Below are 25,264 nucleotides of genomic sequence, written 5' to 3'. Positions count from 1 at the left end.
TGTGGAAACCTTAGGGAGCTGACTGAGATAGTGTGTGGGGTATGGATATGATGGTATAGCCACAGAGATTTAATTAGGAGTAGATATTAACAGTAGACAGAGATTATTATCCCCCCAGGGGCAGGTTACAACTCCTCCCAAATGTGGCTCTCAGCAGTTGGAACATGTGAGAAGTCTGTTCATTATGTATTGGTAAAGAACTCCAGGGAGATTTCAAAGATTACATTCCTGGATCCATACCGTCTTCTGGGGATGCCACGCTGGTGCCTCCAGCAGTTTGTCTCCGATTTGAATCATATTCGTGTTCTTATACTGTCCAGTAGAAGGGTCAAATTCAGATTAATTTGACCAAAAAGATTTCAGCACAATGTTTATTCCATATAATATGCATAGTATTAGTCCCCTGGTATAACATTTCCTGGGTATCATCTTTAGCCCTCTGGTACTCTGAGGGATGTCCCTAGTAGGATCAGGAGCATGCTAATTTAATTGTCTCCAATGACCCTATAGACAGACCGACCACAGGTCCCTCTGACTCGGCCCATTACCAAGGAAACTCCCTCATGTGTAAAATAAGTCGAGACAGTTGTGTGGACAATATCACCCATCACATGCTCGGTTGTCATCGATGTTGATTTTTGTATTCCATAATATCTGTTTGATTACACTGGAACATCTGGACAAGGTGATTAACAGGTCGTTAAAACTTTAATAATTCCTCTGATTTATCAGTCCACATTTTTACAAATTGATTCCTATTCATGATAGTTGTCTAGTGTGAGCGACATGAAACTTCTCTTGTCTGGGCAATAAAATCACACAATTTTATCGTCGAAGCTAATGACGGGATTCCGTACAAGTGTGATCAACTCTCCAGGCCGATACGGAAATAAATCGTAGAGTGTTTTTAAAAATCGTTCCTATGAATTTTAATAGATCAAGGAAGCCATATAATGATATATATATATATATATATATGTCTCAAACATAGGTAACAGAAATAAGAATAGTTTTATAATTACTGTCTACAAAAAGTAATAAAATTTCTTTTATATTTCTACCAAAGAAAAAGTCTAATACACAATTCACATGCACCGATGTGACTTATATATATTTATTGTACAGATTCACTTATATGATTTACACAGCTCAGACTATGCATTATCATGTACTTCATAAAAGTCATGAAAATATATCTAAATATCAATCTAATGGTATTTCATTTTCAATAACAGGAAGATAGCAAACTACAACATTATCAGAAACCTTGAAAATAGCATATCACCAACACAGCTTGTGCATACCATATGAAAATATCTATAAAAGAAAAATAGACAATTCCTGACAGAATGTAAAATGTTCAGTTTCCATAGCAACTGTTTCAATAACAACGTAAAGCATTAGGATATATAATATGACATGTAGCCATATTTTAACTTGTAAACGTAGGCTTATAGAGGGTATGTAATTCACAGATGACCTCATGGTGTCACTGAATCATCAAGAAAGTTTGAAACAAAGGATAATAATTAGAAATGACACATAACATGGACAGACAGCCTTCATTGGTTGTCGTACACAATATAATGAACCTTTTTACATGCAAAGATATTAACATTCATTTACAGTAATGGAGAAGCAACAGAAAATGCAGATCATAACGAAACACAAACTATCTAAATTACTCAAAAGCGTTGTTGCGTGTTACTGATGATACATCGTTTCTTCCGGCAACAAAAAAATGTTTACACTAGAAAACAATTCGAACAAAAATTACACGAAATTGTCAGCTTTTCGATAATTGTGGACAGATAATATTCATGGAAAATTGCCTTAAAAGCCTCATTATCAATGATGTATGGGCGATTTGTAGGAAATTTACATAGGATTTTTATAGGACATGAAAAGTTTGGATACAATTGATTATGGACATTGCAGGTAAGCGTGGACTTATCGGAAGTTTATGACAGGAAGCGGATATAAATAGCGTCTCACCAAACATAGCTAATGATTGATTAAGGCAGGTGTGACTTACGACACCTAGTTACATAAAACTGCTATTGATTAACTCATAATGAACTAGCAATATCAATGGCTGACAGGAACAAAAGATTTACATGTAAGCAATGATATCAATACAACAAACACATACTCCAAACACAAGTCACTATTGTACTTGACTTACTTTTTTTTACAGCAAATTGTGTCATTCATTGTCTGTCAGCATGTTTTATTGAACAACTCATTTATATATCATTTCTCAGGGTCGTGACAGTGCTTTGCTAATAACTGATTTTTTCTTAAATTTTGACCTTCACATTTCTTCTTCACAAGTTTGACCTTCACATTTCTTCTTCACAAGTTTGACCATGCCATCTTGTTTTTGTATTTTCAGTACGATACAGACAATGGGAGAAACTGCCAAGGACATCACATGATGCAGAGAGGCAGGGATACACTCGACAAAACGATATATGTAAAAGTGAGTACCACATTGTAATAAAACTCTTATACAAATGGCTTGTCAATCTTTTCTCAAATCACCAAAAAATGTTTTGAGCTGGGTTTGATAACTTGGAATAAAATTGTTCTGCTGTTTATTAATATCTGGTTCCGGGTTGGAGTTCAATCCACTATTATCACCAATTACTGTTCATAAGTTGCAAAATTATTGATCATAATCTAACTATTACCGTTTTTTCTAATCTTTTCAAATTATCTCCCCTTTTCCCAAATTATCTCCCCTTTTCAAAAGTAGCTTTCAGGATAATCTTCATGAAGAGTTTCAAAAATGGCCTTTCTAAAATAATGGCTGAAAAAAATACTCGATGTTTCATGTTTAGTCAGTATAAAGTCTCTAAATTTTAAACAGCTTGACCAATTTTAGATCCAAAAGTTCATCGACACCAACGCTCCAAATATATATAGACATGTTTGTTGGCAATACGATGTAACAACAGATCATCACAATGGCTGTCTCACCTTCAGCGATACACTAGTGGAAACCTGTCACACTGAAGTGTATGCATATTGAGGAATTTGAATACCTCCTACAAAATTCATATACAATTTGATGAAGATGTGACATGTTCCCCGACAAATAGGAAATCCAAAGTAGGAGCAGACAGCACTACTGCACGCTATATTAGTGCTAGATCAATGGAGATTGCAAATGGCATCTTCTGGAGCAAATTACAAATTAAATCTAAAATGTATGACAGGAAGAGGGGTTTTTTTGTGTGAAAGATCGGATGTTTGATTGTTTTCTGATTGTAGCCTGTTTAACTTCACAAGCATCTTCAGGAACACAATGACTACAAAATTGATAGAAAAATATTGTTTCAAATGAGCTTTCAATGCAGATTCTTAAAAAAACAAGGGTAGTGTTTTTCAGAACTGCAAGAGTGCATAGATGATCAAATAAGAGTGATCGCCTTTAAAAGACAATTGATCATCAACTTTTTTGTGCCAAACTATGTTAGGATAAGGTTTCTTTTATACATGCCTGAAAAAATTGGAAGAATTTGATAGAAGTATTTGTATCTGCAATGCTAAGCATCGATTTAAAACTGAACTTGAATCGGTAGTTTGCAAGACAACTTTCAAATTATTGCTGGATATTTCCATGTTTCCATGGCAACTTGATGCTGTTACTGGTTTAATTCTCCAATTAAAACATCAACCATAGGTATTACAGTCGATCTGTCTATAGAAACACCTACCGTAGGTATTGCAGTCAATCTGTCTTTTAGAACATCTACCGTAGGTATTACAGTCGATCTGTCTTTTAGAACATCTACCGTAGGTATTACAGTCGATCTGTCTATAGAAACACCTACCGTAGGTATTACAGTCGATCTGTCTATAGAAACACCTACCGTAGGTATTACAGTCGATCTGTCTTTTAGAACATCTACCGTAGGTATTACAGTCGATCTGTCTTTTAGAACATCTACCGTAGGTATTACAGTCGATCTGTCTTTTAGAACATCTACCGTAGGTATTACAGTCGATCTGTCTATAGAAACACCTACCGTAGGTATTACAGTTGATCTGTCTTTTAGAACATCTACCGTAGGTATTACAGTCGATCTGTCTTTTAGAACATCTACCGTAGGTATTACAGTCGATCATTCTATTAGAACATCTACCGTAGGTATTACAGTTGATCTGTCTTTTAGAACATCTACCTAGGTATTACAGTCGATCTTTCTTTTAGAACATCTACCGTAGGTATTACAGTTGATCTGTCTTTTAGAACATCTACTGTAGGTATTACAGTCGATCATTCTATTAGAACATCTACCGTAGGTATTACAGTCGATCTGTCTTTTAGAACATCTACCGTAGGTATTACAGTCGATTACAGTCGATCTGTCTTTTAGAACATCTACCGTAGGTATTACAGTCGATCTGTCTTTTAGAACATCTACTGTACTACAGTTTGTACTGGTACAGTCACATAAAGTGTGAAGCTAACTTATAGCCTAAAGGTAAGCCAGCTACCTATCTATCAGCTACAACATAGCATCAATCCTTGGAAGAACCACTAGTTTCCCTCATCCCCCACTGTGGAATACTTGAGAATATACATTCAACGTACAATGATAGATGGAGCCACTAGAACATCCATTTCCTCTCTGAATCCAATATGTATAAAGACAAAGTAAGATGGTTTTTCAGTTCAAATATTTGAGTGGAGTTTAGAATAGCTGTCATAAATCAGCAAGCTTTGCTGAAATGCTTGGCACCAGCATGTTTTGGCCAAATTGAGCCACTTTAGACCTTAAGCTGTAGGATAGTAGCCAAATCGAGGCTATTCCAGCGTCTCTCAGCTGACAATATACTCACGATCAATTCCCAACCATTTCCTTTTAGTATTGCCTACTACACAGCAAACATCATCTCATAAGAAATGGTCCCTACATGGAAATGTTTTACTGGGAAATTAAATCAAACGCGATCTCTATTGACTTGTGTTGGTGTGGACGGACACCGCTGGTTTGGTCCACTACCAGACCTGGATCGGCTTGGAGCCGTCTCAGGTCAGCTCAGGGACTTAAGAGCTCTTGATCAGTTGGTGAATGGCCAGAATACAGCCACAATGACAGGATTTTATGTACAAGTTACATACAACTTTGATAGGGCTTCAGCAGGGGAACGCTCTGGAAGTTGTTAGACAGAATGTAGCCTTAATAATTATTATAAAACTCATCTCCAAACCTTCCTATGAATTTGTCAATCAACTCTAAGAATCGTATTATAAGTTAAGGCAATCTTTGGTCACATATATCATATTGATACATTCACGACGTACAATAAAACTCTTACATTTATATTGGATATGTACTGATTTTATCTATTTAAAGGCTGAAAAAAAAAGAATAATGAAATCTCAAAGATTAAATTTCACCCATCTCAGGTTAATGATTATTGTCTATCAGTGATTATTATCTATGATGACAGAAGGAAAATTTTACCCTTCAATAGAATATCTAAACAAGGTGCGCTGCAGGTATATTGGAAGATATTGATGTCCGATTGATAGTGAGGCCAAATGACTAGCGGCCAGTAACAATTAAAGCTCCTGTATCAGCATCGTTAGCTCGCCTTCAAACTCATTGTTTCCTATCTTGGTCGCCATGGTTATATCTTTGAATATGAGTTAGATGCTAGGGTTAATCATGTAAGCCCCAAGACAATGGCTATAATATAAGGAAATTCTGTTATGACAGCAGTGGATCAATGAATGACGTTAACGCTGGGATCTGTTTTCATACTAAAGGGCATGTATATATATGTATGTTTGTACTGATATTAACACCAAGTCACGGTAGATCATTATACAGGTATTGAAATCAAGCTTATGTCATAAAAAATGTCAAAAGCGCTCAAGTTTACCTGGTTGCCATGACATCAGAATGCTGAGGCATATTTTAGTCTAGGGTTAATAGGAACAGCTTCATAAAGAATTTACTGGCATTTTATGTAAGGCTACATCACCTGAGAATATCTCAGATAAAGATGGCTGCTCATCGAGTACAACGGTTCACAGTTATATATAAATTATGAACATGGCTAAGAAAATATCTACCTGAATTTGTTTTAGAAAGTCTGACCTGACTATATTTGTTAGCTTGAAATATGACCTGTTAAATAATCTGACAACTGAATCAACATCTGAGCTTTTTGTCAACCTTTAAGTCAAAATCTTTGTCATCTCCAGATCAACCTTTGACCTCTTTATTTCAACCTATAACCTCTCTACATTAACCTCTAACCTCTATCTCTAAAAGTCAAAACTTTTGACCCTAGAATCCATATAAACCTTTGACCTTTCCACTTTGAACCATCAGTATCATGCAATCTTTGACTCCTGATTGTCTCAACTAGTGGATCACTTATAGTCATTTAGGCAGCTCTGAGCTTTTAGGAATAAAAGTAAACATCATCAACATGCAGAAAATATCAGCTTGAAAAAAAACCTCTTTTATGGTCTAATTTGATGGAGCAATAGTAGGTATGAGATATCTCCAGCAAATTCCACAACAATAGGAATTGTTTTGATTTGATGTGTAGACAATCTAGACAAAAGGCAGTGTGGAGATGTAACAGAGATAATTCTGTCTGGTAAAGTTATGTGTTCCTATATAAACACCAATTCCATCTTCATTTTGTGGGAGTTTTTAATATTTTTATCAACATTCGATCAGAGAAATCTATAAAAGATTGTGTACTAAGCATTCAGAGGAATGGCGAATGGAGCCCGCTAATTAGACAGGATTACCCAAACGTCTGCTACAATGACACACTAGTACCCAATAACACAGATAGCAGTAGCTACTTCTTATATATCAAAGACCTACTACGCTTTCAATTAACATCATTTTATAAAATATCAATAGGGAAAAAGCTATTAATTTTCTTGACTAATATATAGTTATAAATACATTCTAGCATTAGACGTTTCTGGTTACGTCCATACAGCCTGATCGAGAGTAGTCTCTACACAACATGTGCTATACAAACTCAATCAGCACCAGAATCTCTGCTATGTAAGGTATTAAAAATATTGATAGAAAGAAAATATTTTCCTGGAGTAGCATAGATTACTTAGATAATTATTTCGGCATTACCTTTAGATCTATTATAATATTTCCCTGAATACTTAGTCAGCATTCAATCAAGTATGGATGATTTTGATAATTATAGCTATTTATTTACATATTTCTTAACTATAAAGGGAAACATTTAAGAAGTGAAAATCTCAATAATGTAAGGATAATAAACAACCATTTCTAGGTATCGGCATTTGTTGACTATGATAACAATAAGTACAGAAATGAATTAATATGGCTGTACATTAATATAAAAATGAAAAAATTCTTCAATTTTATTTTCATATTGAAATTTTATAATTTTGCTAATTAAATCTTTGCCATTGTTTCCCACATGAATGCTTGCTTACTCCATCAGATGTCAGCTAATGATTATTGATGGCCTGTAAAACAATGTCAGATTTGTCGAGAGAAAGATGAGCTAAAGGAAATAGAAATCCCTAAAGCTTTATGTCGACTTAAACAACAATGTTTAAAGATAAAACAAAAGTGAAGGTTCATCACATGACAGGTCCTTTGTTTGTAAAAGTTAACCCAAGCACTTCCACAATGGCTTCTGGTAGGAGGGAAGTGGCAAATTCATATCAAACTTCAAAAAATTAATTACTGGCAAAAATGTGATTTCCTTGGCTAATGGACATAGCAAAGAGCTTAATTTCACTGTAGGAGAATCGCCTCGGTTTTAGTTACGTTCTGATATGGGGGGAATCTCTGGGAGCCATAAATGAAATATTCACGTTTGTCTGCCGTAAAAACATGGCGACGCGTGACGGGACAAAAGCCGGTAAATCAGAGACGTATCCTGCCCAATCTCGGCCTTTTGTCAGATTTTATTTGTGAAAATAATAGCCGATTATGCTAATTGCAACATCTCTGACTAACACATGTGCTTCAGCTGAAATATGAAGGAGATACCAAACAACACACTTAACCATACACAGAGTTTTTTATATTTCAAATTCCCTCAGAGTCATGATTATCACCGTTACCGGCGCTGCGTTTTCATCAGCCCTTGGAAACCACGGCGACAAAGAAGAGTAATATCACATATTTCTACAATGATAGGGTTATGGTTGTGGGAGCCAAATCTTGACACCATATAACACCTAGTAAATTTCAGCTGGTTGTATTATAGAAAGACAGCTCTACTGTTGTGTCATGTATTAAAATCATATATTTCCTTTGACAATCGATTGGTTGAAAAAATCATACTCTTTGGCTGTCATGACGATAAATCTTCTGATTTTTTTCTTCTTTACTTCATAAAAGTGATAAAGGGAGCGAGAAATATGAAATATTAATCTGCTAATGTAAGAGTGTGCTGGGCTGTTAGGATGGAACATATGGCTGTGTTACAAAGCCTGGTGAGCAGGAGAAAATTGATATTTGACTGCTATTCGATCTGCTCTCTAACTCAAAATTTCTCTAGCAAATACGAGGATCAGGCGCAATATTCTTTTTTGAAAAATTTCTGAGCCAATGGCGTATTGAATACTTGATAAATATTTTGATTATGAAACTTGGGCATCTGTACAAATGTCTTTGATCTTTATACAATTTAATTGGCAGTAAACATTGAAGGTGATGATTCATTTTGTTCAGTTAAATTCTTGTTCAAATATCTATAATGAAAGACAGCAGTGATACTATATATGTACAATATTATGATAATTCATCATCATCAAAAATCCATTTATGTCTTTGTGTGAAATTCATGATGACTAATTATTCATAAAATCAGTAAACAGGTCCATGGACCATTACAACAGTAAAATTATATTTAGAACAAAAACCTAGTCAGATTGAGCTAAAGGAGAGATGTTCTCTATTTAAAGTTTGTATGTATTGTTATTGATTATCTTTTAATTCAAAAAGATTGAAAAAAATCTGGTAAAGGGAAATAACTCAATCATGTTTTAAAATCAATAAATTGATCTTACCCACATCTAAAACCTGAACATCATGTAATATATTTCCGGAGTGAAACGGACAGATTTATTATACAATGGACGGCCTTTGTTGGCCGGGTAGGAGTCTATTGTGAGCGAGATTTAGACGACAATAACATGACAAGTGCCGGACGCTATTTTAGGATGGAAAGCATCCATTGACTAACATAACCGGATGTCATTCCGGTAAGGTGTACTGACCCAAAGAGAAACTCGCCGGGAATCGTCCTGATTTCCGGGGGCTGACACCGCACCATTCAGCATGCTTAGAGAAGTGGAATAGTTCAATTAACAAAGCATATTTATCAAAACAAAAGCCATTGATCATCTGTATAGGAAGTCCATAGACACATCGTTCTGTGTGTAGACATCATCTCTGTGTATCTTTTATTACATTAATATTAACTCAATCTGTAACATAATTATAAAGATAACTAATTACTCAACATACCTGGGTCAATCTGGGCCTTTTTTAAAAGAAATGTTTTGGGAGGCCAGAATATAAGTCAATTTCCTCTTTGAAAAACTATATCAGAGTTTACTTGACCGTTTTAGAGATTGCTATATTTTCTGTTACTTTCCCCCCTGTCCTAATGTGGGACCTTACCAAACATACATACCCCCACCCACATCCTCGTCACAACCACCACCATTCCTCTCCTCAGCCCCCCAGATGATTTCTGTAATATACTATTCTAAAAAAGTTGTTTATTTTCAGTAATTAATACCATTTAATAAAATTGAGCCCTGCTATAAAGAAGAAGGAGCTACACCTTGAAGCACACAAACATCAGTATTGATTTGGGTACTTGGACGTAGCTTAAATATGTATTGTCGTGTGATCGTGATGTTCAATGTGGTATTACACCGGTAATTGTAATCTTCCTCCAAGGTCGAATCTGCTTCAGTCAGATGTTTGTATGTTGTACTATCCATCCCCCTCCCCTTTTACACTCTCCAAGGGCGAATCCTTCCAAGGTCGATAGTTATTTATTGAATGGCCATTGCCTTAATTTTGCCTGATACAATTAGATGTTTCGGTGTCTGTGGAGTCACCTGGCGTTCCTTCTCTCCCAAAGGAAGCACATGCATCATTGGTACAGAAAAATCTTTCCTTCAACATAAAAACAATATTTGATCAAACTCTGATTTTCGCCTCAACCAAAAACATTTGATGTACATCCTTCCGTACGTTATTAAAACTGACAAATATGTTGACTGCTAATGACCTTAATGCATACAGAATATCACTTCTACACATCAAAGCAGTCGCGTAGACAAGGAGAGACCGAGACGGTGAAGAATTGAAGTCTAACTTCTAATGTTACTGATACCGATTTTCCATACCGATGAACCAAACGACCCTGGTGCAATCAATTGCAAGGTCATATATCACCGGTAACGCGTGAATATGTAAATGACATTTTAATCACTACTAGGTAAGCAATATATGTTGTACTGCACGGGTTCCACGTAAAAATCAGAGTCCACCACAAAACACGAATAAATCAAAGGTATATTGTCCTGTTGATGGCGGAGTCTCGTTACATGTGTTATATATAACAAGGATTCCATTACGGGGCATTAAAACAATGGACCGTTTACTCCTCCTAAATTTATATCTGTAATAAAACATTTAATATCTGGAAGAATGTCCTGTATTCATTGTCGTTCTACTTGTTACACAATGGTACAAACTTACTCCATCAAAGTTATTGTATTTTGGAAAATTATATAGATTATGATATTGAAAGAATGGCAAATTATCTCTTAAGCTAATTATCTTGATAAGAATCAAATTGTAGAAGAGATGAATAAAGCAAAATAAGCAATAATTCAGTGTTATTCATACAACCAATATGATCCTATCATTTCAAATGTATGAAAATTATAAATAATTACATCAAGTAATAGTCAGTGTACAGAATAACTATACCAATACATTACTGAGAGCTAACGGAATCTCATTGTAGCAGTACATTATATGGTTTAACCCTGTGGTCCATGTTTAATTTACATACCATCTCATTGAGCGAAAGATGGAATTAAATATACCAATCTAATTTGAGCAGTATACATCTGCAGCCGTCAGGCCAACCAGTAAACCTTATCATTATCGAGGTTCCAGCGAAGATTTATAACAGAAAAAGAGCATTTAAATGATAGTTAGTATTGTGTTTATGAAGGACATTTGCATATAGATCTCTGGGCCTCGGAGGAAAACAGCAATTCACCAAATTACACATAATGGCCCTTCTTAGCACTTACAAGTAAATGACTAGCTATTGATTATGTAGGGCATACTAAGGAAGCTGGGGAGAGGTTTATCATCGTACAGCCGGGTCTTACACACCCAACCTTTAGGTGGACTTCTACATCAGATCTACAGTTCTTCTGAAATCAACAAGTGATATTTGCTGTAATATAAGAAAATTTAAATTTCAAGCTAAATTTTCACTCATTTTTGTGACTTTGCGCTTCTGGCCTACCCTGCATAACGTCATAACCCCATATGCCTGTTTGTGTGTAATAGAAATAACAACATGTAGATTTAAAGCTCCAAATGCAGCGGAAAGGAATTATTTATCTTCTGTTCAATCGTAATTGCCCTCCTAAAGAACACCTATTTAGAACAAAGAATATGTAATTGTCTATAAAATTCCAGACACTTAAGTGGAATCAGGCTTGTATTGCGGTGACTGAACAGAAACAATCATCTGTATTCAAATGATGAAGTTGTGTGGGCCCTTTTAGCCCTACCCTTGTGGCCCCTCGCTCTGATCCCTCAATCCCCAGTGATTTGTCGTTATTATCATACTAATGGCTAATCTATACAACACACTATCTCTATACAAGTCTGTCAAATAGCAAGCAAACACTCCTCCCTGTCAAACGCTCAGAAGATCCAGACTGAAGATTCGGTACAGTATATAAAGCATGTGTTGCTGGCTTAATTCATCTGTATATTTGTGTCAAGTCTAATTTGGCAAATGTACGTAAAACAATTTGCCTCTCATATTTTTCCTGATTTTGAATCTTTGACCTCTGTATGTACATCAAACAATTGCTTCTCATCTTTTTTCCTTATTTTCAATCTTTGACCTTCCATATAAGGATTTATAATGAGCTATATTGACATGGATGATGGGTTTGATACTAGAACTGTCCAATTTCATCATTCTTCAGAACAAATCATGAATAACAGGATAATTAGGAACCAACAAATTCCCTGTCTTTGGTCTAAAAACATTGATGCCTACCTGGCTCACCAGCAGCTCAAGATACTTTAATCTACAAGTTAAACAGATTTAAAACCCTCAATGTTCTGACTGACCTTCAAAGTTAGGAGCATAGTGTTAAATCTACTGCATCATACATAACTCTGCACATTTCTATTTTTGTCAGTTGCTTCAGCCTTTAATGATGGTAACTGTAAGTTAGCAACTTCTCTACCATAAATTTCTGCATGGTTCTACCCATAGCTAGGGATATTGTTCCCCAATGGCATGTATTACTGCTATGCTTGGTAAATTCAGGCTGGTAGTCTGCTTTCTGGTGAAGGAATCTTACATCTGTCCAGATATACAATGACATTTAATGTCACAGAGACAATTTCCATCACTTACAAACTAAGCTTTCTATAATATTTACAAAACCCTTACTCATTTTATAAACACAACCAAAAAACGTAATATGCCAATGGCCCTGCCATTCACTGATTCACTGGGAGGTATTTTAGAATGTTTGCAATATAAAAACATCTTTAACAGACATACATTTTATTGGCTTGATTAAGTCTCATTTCTAACAGCTTTTGTTGATTTTTTAAGATTTACATGCTTAACGCCCAATTATTATTTTTTTGCCTCCTTTTGAGCCTACAGTACTAATCAATTTATAGCCATTGACAACTTTTTTGATAATTGATCATTACAGTGCCATGCTATGTGACTCCACCCTGGTGACTGTTGCCAGGGTAAATTACTGGTGCTACACCACATCTCTCCACTTTATGTGACTGGACCTCAGACGGCTGCTTTAAACGACATCCATTTCACCTTACCAACTCATGTCTGACCTTCTGTTTGACCTTCAAATGACTGTCCAGTCTGGTGCCCAATACCAGGCCAGTTTATGGTCAATCTCAGAACGTTTTAGATCAAAGTCTCTGCCCAATCCTCTCCTAGCAACAGGTAACCAAGGATATATGCCAATAAGACTTCTGACACAGACATTTTTTTCCTGGACACAAAACCGCCATAAGAGGATGTATATTTGCTATAACATGGACTATACTGTCTCAGTCTTGTCCCTTGTTGATCTTTTAGCCCTATAGTGGACAGACATCCTCTGGGCAATCAAACACGAAGACTGATCTGTTGTCATGGCGCCCACAAGGCAGTTATGAGACAATTTTGAACAAAACTTTCCCAAGTTGATCACAAACATCTACTGTGTACAGCTGCCTGTTCAGGTGACGACAGATACAAGACATATAATGCAGTGAACATGACAACTTCTTTACAATACCTTTTTTTTTTGTCTGCGAATCGAGGATCATGATAGGTATAGGGTAGTTAATACCACTGTAGTGTAAGCAATGTAGCAGAGGCCTTGATTTACAGCCGTGAAACATAAACTCAAGAGCGATGATGGCTTCCTGGAGAGCACATGTTAGGAGTGTATCGCGGAGAGGGCGGTACGCCTTTGACGAGGGTCCCTTGTTAAGGAGGGTGGGGACCCCACAGCTGCATCAGAAGGAGGGCAAGTTTTAGCGGGTATTTAACACCATGCAAGCTAATTAGACTGCATAGAACAGGGCAATAAAACCGGACCAGCAATACTGGGTGTGTAAAATCTGATACTGTCATCACTGGTTACATAATAAAGACAGAACTGAGGTACTGGTTCATGGCAATAATATCTTAACCCTAAATAATACAAGAGTCCTAACCTCTGCTGATTGGTCGGGAAGAGCAAATCAAAAGAAATATTCAAGCCCAGAAAAAATATGACTCTTGTCATGAAAAAAAGCTATTTAGTGCTGATACAATTACGGTTTGTCATACTTGTCATTGAGAAAGGCTAGAGATATGGAGCTTGCTTCAACTTTGACACCATTTGTGGCATTACTCGGTGTCCTTGACACTGATTCATTATAGCCTTGAAATTCATCCCTATTTATAGAAACTGTTTTAAAATACTTTCTATTGAACGCAACCAAGGAAATCAACACTTTTAATATCAAATTATTTAAAGACAACTTTTAGTGTTATCTAATGGTGTGTGTAGAACTCTACATTATATCAAGCTACCATTATTTAGCATCACCTGAGTTTGCACACCAAAGTTACATGGGTCTTTTATTGCACTAAGACAGACCTACATTAAGACCATCAATTCAGTACTTAATATTCAAACAGACCGTTGAAGCCAAATGTAAAATAGTTTACGTTAAAATTACATGCAGATCTGTGCAATGGACATGACCTAGTTTTCTCTGTTTTTGTTTGCAGAAGTAAAAACAGTTTGAAAGAATAACATATGGTTAAAGCAATGATCAGCTTATGACATGGGGCAAGTGTTTTAGGTACACCTGCTGTCAGAGGAAACTGTACGATTACAGAGTCCGTACGATGTAAGATACTCATCTGCATCTTTCAAACGTTTCACTACAGTACTTAATCCCCAAACCCAACACAAACACTTGTGTGACAGAGAATACCAGCTTGAGAGATTTAGTCACCCGTTGACTTGTCCATATATGACGCAACATCCAGCTTAAAAAACATTAATTGCAGGATTTTTATAATTCAGAAAAAGGGATGGGGAAGAGCAGTAAGTGGACTGTATACAGCGACTAGATATTTCTATTGACCTTTTTAATAAAAATGGAAATATCAAATTAATGTACACAATGAGGGCACCAATATGACAGCTTTTTAAGAAATTTATTCTATACTTCTGCCGGTTTCAAATATGATAAACTGTATTCAAGTCTGGCATTACATTTACAGGCTTAATTTTCATATACACCTTATAATATAACTCTCAAAGAATGTTTTTAGTTAGAAAACATAGTATTACATATTTTCTGTACTGTAGCTTCAATCTTCATTAAAGGTCAAGGTCAAACCTTAACAGAACAATCATCATAAAACACAGAAATATTTTACAACCTAAGAAAACTACAAAATATGTTCCTTTAAAGCGTTGTAGAATAGGAATGAAGTGTTAAAGCCGTTGTCAAGGTGTAGCCGTTAACTTAATCAGTCTCTCTATAGGTATACTGGTGAGGTACTGCTCCAGGACATCCATTACAGGGGGTGTCTCAGCTCCACAGAGCCATGCTGGTAATACCGTCACCACTTCACCACGTACATCTATTTACAGCTAGTTCTGACACTTGTTTACACCTATTACACAGTTAAAACGGACACAAATTTGATTAACACAACAAGGATATTTATCAAATTGAACAGATATCTGGATCTTGTATATCATTTTAATTATATAACAAAACTAGGGTGGGTTATTTATAATGAAAAATATCATGTGTCCTTAAAACATTGAATGAATCAGTTCCTTGAGATAGTAATGGTGTTAGAGTATTGATATAATAATTGGTATCCCAACTTAGCAAGCATTAGATCTGCAATGTCCTGAAATATGGCTGATTTTTTATGGTGAAAGTCAATGACTTTTGAATAAAATATTGTCCTCAGTATCAAACGTAATAAAACTGACGTAAAACACAAGATCCCACACAAAATCTGTCACCTCTACATCAGAAAGGAATGGCAACTCAATCCTGGGGAAGTTGATCAGAAAACCACGCAGATCAGGGTAATTATCCGATATTTAGTGTGTGCCAACAGCATGACATGTGCAGGGGATCTGTAACACCGTCATAAAATGGTTAATAATGGCCTGTAGGTAGACTGGGGGCGGGGAACAGGTGCTCCCCCGACCCACCATCACCTTATAGGTAGCTGGGGGGGTCGGGGACAGGTGCTACATGTACAGTCATTAATACTATTGATACTATGTCGCCACATCGGACATTAACCAGATCAGTGTTATGGCAAGTGCTGGGCGTTTTATACCCTCATATTAAAATGATAATTTGCCTGTTATTATTGTGTCAACACACAGAGAGGGTGCCAGTCTTTGAAAATCTCCCCGATTAATTCCACAATCAATGTATGTCTTGGAGGGATGTTTTACTCTCATCTCTCCCAAAACAAAATTTATATAGCGTTTGTAATCCCTATGCTAAACGCATAATATTTTGCTGTTAGAAATGAAGTTACAACCCTGCAGGGCCTGTAGAACTACTTTAAATCATTACTGTAGAATGTCTTTTCAATGTAAAAATATTACGATAATAAGAATGTGATAAGAAAAATTCAATTAAAAATAATATAAACACCCAGTAATATGAGCCTTAAAACAAAGGAGATTAGAACGTTATTATCAGAAAATTACCGATCCATTAAATATAATATGGCTGATTTATCCATGTTAATTGGCCGTTTAAATCCACAGTGATATCATCAGTATCTCTTATATTGATGCACAGAATAACAGTATCAGTCCACTCAATGTAGTGTTAATGTAATAGTCGGCCATTAATAGGAGCCTAACGACATCGTCAGGTCTCCACGTGAAAGGTGTAAATAAAGGGTCCATAGTGCACGATGATTCAGACAAAGCCAGGGGAGCTAATTTTATTTATAATTTAGACAGCAGATACAAAGCATCAAACTTCACACCAAAATATCGTCAAACATTTAGACGGCACAAGTGATGCCTTCTTCAGTATGTGAATAATAAAGAAGCCATATGTATAATCACTTTAAAATATCGTAAACTTTGATGTAAATTCCAAGGATGGTTTTAATGGTTTTAAACATTGAAGAAACAAAAAATATCATCCTTAAGAATTGATAGTTGAAATTTTATTATCTCCTGAAGATTAATGTATTTAGTGAAGAAATAAAAACTTGAACATTTTCCATGGTAAAAATTAAGAATTCTATAAGATATATGTTTTTTTATCTTATGACATAAGAATTTCCTGTAGAAAGAAAGTGTCTCCCCCTCCTTTCCAGTAGTTTACAAGGAAACACTGGTGAGAGTTATCTACAGACATATCTTGTGTCTGCTGTTTATCTTCCTTCTAACATCACAACGACTGCTGTTGTTTATTTACCCCCCCAACTTATAGCCATTCATCATTTCCTTATTAATAAAGATGGTAGGATGTACATAGCTTAAGTTTTCTTACAGACTCTGTCATCAGACAACGTCACTACATCCCCTAGCCTTTGCCCCTTTCTTGGTAGGGACATAAAAGTAGTAAGTTTGTTCAATGAATTTTTTTGTTAACATTTCAAAAATGATCTTCTTCCCCTATAGAGAATCCATCATCAGTACATTGTCTTGTGCAGTATACTTAGAAATGGTGCCGTTGATAGCCGCTGCCTTTAAAAGTTCCACACATTCCACGACACACAGACGATGAGAGAAAGCATGTGTGCCACCTACCACTAAATCTATCATACACAACACCAAATTGGTTTTGACAATTGTAACACAAGTAATAACTATGTAACACAAACAACTAATTATCAAAATTCTCGGCAGTACAAAACCTGCTAACAGTGGAAACTAGGCAAAAACACGGCGGCAGAATGGAGCTATTATTACTACAAGAAACAAGTCTATTACAGAAAACATGAGGGCTTTATTGAAAACAGAACGTTGTTCTTAACATGTTCTTAACACAGCAAAGCTTTATTGTTCTTTACATGTCGTATTGTTTTTACATGTCGTATTGTTCTTTTACATGTGTATGTCTTTTACTGTCGTATTGTCTTTTACATGTCGTATTGTCTTTTACATGTCGTATTGTCTTTTACATGTCGTATTGTCTTTTACATGTCGTATCTTTTACATGTCGTATTGTCTTTTACATGTCGTATTGTCTTTTACATGTCGTATTGTCTTTTACATGTCGTATTGTCTTTTACATGTCGTATTGTCTTTTGTCTTTACATGTCGTATTGTCTTTTACATGTCGTTATTGTATTGTCTTTTACATGTCGTATTGTCTTTACATGTCGTATTGTCTTTTACATGTCGTATTGTCTTTACATGTCGTATTCTTTACATGTCGTATTGTCTTTTACATGTCGTATTGTTCTTTACATGTCGTATTGTTCTTTACATGTCGTATTGTCTTTTACATGTCGTATTGTCTTTTACATGTCGTATTGTCTTTTACATGTCGTATTGTCTTTTACATGTCGTATTGTCTTTTACATGTCGTATTGTCTTTACATGTCGTATTGTCTTTTACATGTCGTATTGTCTTACTGTCGTATTGTCTTTTACATGTCGTATTGTCTTTTTACATGTCGTATTGTCTTTTACATGTCGTATTGTCTTTTTTTCATGTCGTATTGTCTTTTACATGTCGTATTGTCTTTTACATGTCGTATTGTCTTTTACATGTCGTATTGTCTTTTTACATGTCGTATTGTCTTTTACATGTCGTATTGTCTTTTACATGTCGTATTGTCTTTTACATGTCGTATTGTCTTTTACATGTCGTATTGTCTTTTACATGTCGTATTGTCTTTTACATGTCGTATTGTCTTTTACATGTCGTATTGTCTTTTACATGTCGTATTGTCTTTTACATGTCGTATTGTCTTTTACATGTCGTATTGTGTATTGTCTTTTTACATGTCGTATTGTCTTTTGTCTAATGTCGTATTACATGTCGTATTGTCTTTTGTCGTATGTCTTTTATCATGTCGTATTGTCTTTTACATGTCGTATTGTCTTTTACATGTCGTATTGTCTTTTACATGTCGTATTGTCTTTACATGTCGTATTGTCTTTTACATGTCGTATTGTCTTTTAATGTGTATTGTCTTTTACATGTCGTATTGTCTTTTACATGTCGTATTGTCTGTCATTCATGTATGTCTTTTACTGTGTATTGTTTTACATGTCGTAATTTTGTTATGTACGTTGGCCATTCCATGTCATTGTTAGTATAATTTACACTAATGACATCTGTCATATTAGAGTCTAAAAAAACTACAAGGAGGTGCCAGACCGTGTCACAACTACATGTGGAGAGACATAAAAACATGGACATATTACAAAGACATTTTCTGTCTAAGTGTACAAAGACATTTTCTGTCTAAGTGTGTACAGAGCAAAAAAGGCTGTCAAACAGATACAGTCTCCATCTATTTAGTGTCAGCTCATAATAACCTGACAGACGACTAAACAGGATATTTGTCAATTGTTCTCGACCATGAAAACATGTATTTTATTTCTTTCATATCAAATTTAGAAAACTTCAATATATTTCGATATTTGTGGGCTGGAGTTATATCAAGAGCATTCATCCTCAATTAGGATCACTTATGGCAAAATGTCCCTGTCTCCATGCAAATTGTTAACCTTCAAACTCTTTTATAGATATGAGGCTGAGTGAATTAAATGCAATTATTCTGATATTTCAAATGAGCCGTTCGAAGACTTTCTCACATCAATGATGATGTTACTATATGTGCTTGCTAAGCCTATTTTCTACAGTTCCAACAACGTCCGTCCCACATCCTGGGGACATGAATGTCAGAGACAGGTCCTTTTTAAATTTGTCTGCCTACTCACCAACACTGGATGGAAAGGACTTAATTATCGAGGGTAAAAAGATTCAATTAGTCAAGTAATCTCCTCATTATACTGACAAAGTCTGGTCAAGTTCAGCCAATCAGTACACAGTATTGCAACACATAGTCAAGCAATTTAACACCTAGTCAAGCAATTCAACATATAGCCAAGCAATGCAACACACAGCCAAGTAATTCAACAAATAGTCAAGCAATTCAATGCATTGTCAAGGAATTCAACACATAGTCAAGCAATGTAACACATAGTCAATCGCTTGAACACATTGTCAAGCAATTCAATATAATGTCAAGCATTGTAACACATAGTCAAACAATTTGACCATTTTCAAGCAATTCAATACGTGCTATTGTGAAATATTGTAACATCATCTTTGATTGGCGTTAAGTTTAAACTTTGCAATGTTCTAGACTAATAAGTGGCCAGTACTTTAACAATTTGTTTTATTTAATCCAACTTGACAAATATGTTGATTTACCAGTAATTGCTGGCTATAATAAGATTTTACTTATTTGGAAAGAATTTTTTTCCTGAATTATTTACTAGAGTACATCGCTTAAGTTTAAAACTTTACATACAAGATGTAGTGACAAAATCATAGTTCAGTGTAACTGATGTTTGTAATATTCTATGGAGACTTCCAGTGTAACTGATGTTTGTTATATTCTATGGAGACTTCCAGTGTAACTGATGTTTGTAATAGTCTATGGAGACTTCCAGTGTAACTGATGTTTGTTATATTCTATGGAGACTTCCAGTGTAACTGATGTTTGTTATATTCTATGGAGACTTCCAGTGTAACTGATGTTTGTTATATTCTATGGAGACTTCCAGTGTAACTGATGTTTGTTATATTCTATGGAGACTTCCAGTGTAACTGATGTTTGTTATATTCTATGGATACTTTTAGTGTAACTGATATTTGTAATAGTCTATGGAGACTTCCAGTGTAACTGATGTTTGTTATATTCTATGGAGACTTCCAGTGTAACTGATGTTTGTTATATTCTATGGAGACTTCCAGTGTAACTGATGTTTGTTATATTCTATGGAGACTTCCAGTGTAACTGATGTTTGTAATATTCTATGGAGACTTCCAGTGTAACTGATGTTTGTTATATTCTATGGAGACTTCCAGTGTAACTGATGTTTGTAATATTCTATGGATACTTTTAGTGTAACTGATGTTTGTTATATTCTATGGATACTTCCAGTGTAACTGATGTTTGTTATATTCTATGGATACTTCCAGTGTAACTGATGTTTGTTATATTCTATGGAGACTTCCAGTGTAACTGATGTTTGTAATATTCTATGGAGACTTCCAGTGTAACTGATGTTTGTTATATTCTATGGAGACTTGGGAACAGCTAACCATCTCATACTGAACCAGCTCCTTCAACATGGCATCGTCCCATTTCCAAATAGTCTAAACAAAAACTGACACCTGAGCTCTAACCACGGTGATGGATTTGTGTTACACAAAAGAGCTACCTTAATTAATTAAGGAAAACATTAGTCAGGGAAGGTATCCAGTTTGGAAATGCTTTAATTAAAAAGTCAAAATAGAATTTGAAATAAACTCTTTCACTAATTTGTAATGTAATCAATTTTGCTGCAGGCAGAAATAGCCTGAACTAATTTGTTCACCATCTGTACCCATAAAAGGTTAAATCAATCTACGTTTCTCCCTCCTACAGCAATACAGCCCTGTTCCAACACAAACCTAAATCATACCATCATGCATCATTATAAATTTATTTACTTGTAAAATGTCAATTAATTTTTTTAAGCTACTGCATAGTTACTACCTATATAACTAGGCCTTTTGCTAGGTTTCTTCTAAGCCAGTAACAGTGTTCAGTTCATAATTGTAAATTGAATTGAGCAGAAGTGCAGGTAGGCATTTTTAACACAGTCGCCCCTGAAGACATATTTACGCTCTTCTAAATCAAAGGCTAGACCAGTTCATTATGAACTTTCAGGGGTGAATTAGTTAATTAGCATGCACATACACTTAAATCTGGGTCACTTGAAGTCTTATTACAGCATTCAAATTAATGCTTGAAGATAAAGGGTCTGGTCAATATAGACAGAGACAGTGTCTTGTTGTTACCTGACTTCAAGTTAACGAGGTTCACATACAGACATACCTGTCGATACAGACCACCAATGAGAACCATGGAAAATGGTTTTCCTAGCAAAGTGGTCTTCATTCAAATGGAAGCTGTACATATCATTCAGATAATCACCAACTCCTGAAGGATATTAATATCTACACAAAAACAAAGATGTAGAAAAAAGTTTGATATTTCTACATACATCTTTAATTTGACCAGATAGCAGAGCATTGCCACAAGGACTAAATAATCCGACATCACCTACTTATATGAGCTGTGTAATAGGGTATGAATTACAAAATATTTATTAGAATTTGTTAGTGGTGACGCCTTGCATGTGCTGTAGGCAGGAACCGAAAAATAGCCATTTTGTCAATACAAAGTGATTGAATTCCCAAATACTCAGCCAATTTAACTTTGTGTAGGGGCCTGTTGTGATTGTGTTTTCTCAATAACGCTCTTAAAACAGACGACGCTTTGTTCCTGCTTCCAGGATCAGATTTTTAGTTTTTGCCTCTTAAACCTGGAGTCAAAATAGATTGCACCATCTTTCTTCAGCAACTCGTTAAAAAATATAATGGCTTGGATGTTAAAGGAGAGAGTCACCAAGGTTTTCGTAACAGTTAATCAACTCATTTCAGGAGGGTGCATTATTTTTTAGTTGACTTTTAAACCTTGGTGTTCTTTCTGGGAATTACTGCAAGGGAAGCAACTCAGCACAACTATGCTAAAAGTTGTCAGGGTAGAACAGAATAATCAGGCGTCCATGGAGCATTCTCAGATGAAGGCGACACTACGCCAAAAGCACTAACAGCTCGAGTGAGAAACTAATCCAGTATGTAAAATGATTACAACTAAACTGGTTTAGGTTGCTGTCACCTTTTGAACTTTACAACACTTTCCCTTTTGTGGGTAATCATGAAATCACAGACATGTAATTTGATTTCATAAAGAACAAACACATACCCTATCAAAAATCTACCACAGAAAAGCAATCTAATTCGTTTGTAATAACTGCCATTATTAAATACTCCAGACATATATTTAATTACCGTTGAAATATGCATATCCTTTGGTAAAATCTAACAGTTTATGAATATGCATGAAGATGATTAATGATATTGCTAGGGTACAAACACCTACAGGACTTAGATGAAATCTGCATCAGCGGAATGTTTTCCCTAAGCAAATGAGATATTGATGATAAAGACAACACATTTTCATCCCCAAAGTATGGTAATATAAACCCAACTGTAGAGGAGAAAGCGGCCCTGTGACTCTCCCACGTATATAGTTCAGGTCTTTGACGTTTAAACTTGTGAGGTCTGGTCACAGGCTAACATTACAAAATGGTATATAAGATTTTCAGAACATTCATTGTATACGCTTGAGAAGTATCTCAACATGCTACACTGATTTATGAGATAAAAATCAAAAGCATTTCAACAAAGATAAGTTTGGTTTGATTTACTTTGTTTAAAGTTTTATTACCATTCAAGGTCTTTTAAGGCCAAGTTATTTTGAGCAATTTGAAGGCAGAGTACCCAGTGGAAAAATCAGAAGCAGCATTTAAACAAAGATTCAGCATGGCATGTGTCATAAAGCTATTCAAGGTGATGCGTTACGATCAAATATTTCCATAGCTATTAAGGGGTTGACTAAATAATGACTGATAGAATTAAATATTCAAGACCAGGGATTTCATTTTGAACTTAATATCAATTACCATCTTCAGTATGCAGGAGTTTATTTTAATAATGACTGACTCCTATCTCATACACCACCACAAGTTTTCCAAATGATCTTGTCGCCAGCTATATACAGTGAGATGAAATCAATTATAACAGTAAAATTTAAAACCTTTGTGATGGAATAACTGGAATACAAACATGATCCAAGGTGATGCACTAGGGATTTATTTCTTCCTACAGGTCTAACTCTCTGACTCGGGGCGTACAAACAACATGATAACCTTTCTCAAATATTCCCACGAGCTCTTCCAAAAGATAAAAAAGCATATCTCAGTAATTCAAATTAGGATGTTTAAGGCAGATCTGATAAAGAGTGCCTAACCTTTAAAGACAAACGATTTAATTCATTTAAACAGGTCTTATCCAAAACAACAGCAGAGAATTTTAATATTTCAGCTAAGGCAATTAAATTTAGTGTTCAATTTAATCTATGCATACTACAAATGACTTCATAAAATATTTTTGCATTTGAAAAAAACTATTGTTGCTTTAAAATATCAAGAAAACACCATTAAGATTGCTAAAATGTCAGCTTTTTACTTCAATGTCATTACCGCATGGTAACAAAATGTTTATAGAACCAGCCTCTGTATTTGATCTATTATATAACATACAAATTTTATGCGAAGGTTTCAGAATATCAACAAATCCTGATGAACTGTAAGGCATTTACATTAAATATAATAATAAAAAAACAAACAAAAAACGCTTACACAAAATTTCCCAGAATAAAGAAGTTAGGAGAGTGACTGATTTCCCAAGTACTCTGAGTAGTCTGAGCAGTCGACTGAACATGTATTATGTTCTGTTGACTAAAATGACGACCATAATATGTGTTGACTATAAAGAATGACCATTATAATATTGTCTGTTATGTTGACCGAGGTATTGCTGTAGTTATTTAACACCATATTAAACCTCGTACAGGTAAGCCAGGTAATGTTTGACCTCTATCCTCAGCTTCCATAATAAAGGTCGTTATAGACAGAACCAAACACTTTTATGACAAGATAGCCGATCTGATGATCCCCTACGGTAAAACCAAGGGAAATATAATCGCAGAGCTGCAGAGTTTGATAGCTGTGTCGCATCCCCAACGATAATAAAGAGGATATAGCGATATACTGGAAAACAAACATCGCCACTGTAGCTAGTTGTAGAACATAGTATGATATATATTAAAAACACTGTAAACAACTTCAAATGCTAAACATTTTAGTTCCGTGAGTTCATGATAGTTAGGGATTAGATGAATATATTATATATTAGATCAATATATGACAGAGTCATTATAGAGTTTTAGCTTTTCAGAACATGATGGCTAACCTCCTTCATGAAAAATGATTTATATACATTTATGTATATCCTTTAGCTTTTAAATGGACCAGCTAGCCTGGATGGATCTCGGAAGTAACATTGGTATATTTCATGATGATCCTTTTTAAATATTGACTCAAGATTCATTCCAAAATGTATTTCCCAGGTAAAAACTGCATCGGTTGCCTAGCAACAAAGTATACCGCCATTGAGTGAACATGGTTCCTGAAGATTTCAATTAAAACACTTGTGATTTTTTCATTAAACATCATAAATACTTTTCCTTATGCTTC

At 35.2% G+C, this 25,264-nt stretch overlaps 2 protein-coding genes across 2 annotated transcripts in view; one reads left to right on the top strand and one right to left on the bottom strand.

The window, feature by feature from the left end:
- Positions 1-25,264, bottom strand: part of LOC138329093 (cysteine--tRNA ligase, cytoplasmic-like) — a 211,417-nt gene that overhangs the window by 132,684 nt on the left and 53,469 nt on the right. The window lies entirely within an intron of this gene.
- The window catches only part of LOC138329092 (uncharacterized), a 149,690-nt gene that overhangs the window by 80,114 nt on the left and 44,312 nt on the right, over positions 1-25,264 (top strand). The window contains exon 2 of the mRNA XM_069275835.1: positions 2,396-2,482. Coding sequence (XP_069131936.1) covers positions 2,396-2,482 — 87 coding nt within the window. The remainder of the gene's footprint in view (positions 1-2,395; positions 2,483-25,264) is intronic.

The sequence above is a fragment of the Argopecten irradians genome, chromosome 8 (genome assembly GCF_041381155.1).
Source record: "Argopecten irradians isolate NY chromosome 8, Ai_NY, whole genome shotgun sequence".
Taxonomy (NCBI): Eukaryota; Metazoa; Mollusca; class Bivalvia; order Pectinida; family Pectinidae; genus Argopecten; species Argopecten irradians.
Note: the sequence above shows the minus strand (reverse complement) of the source record. Positions and strands in the feature narration are given on the sequence as shown.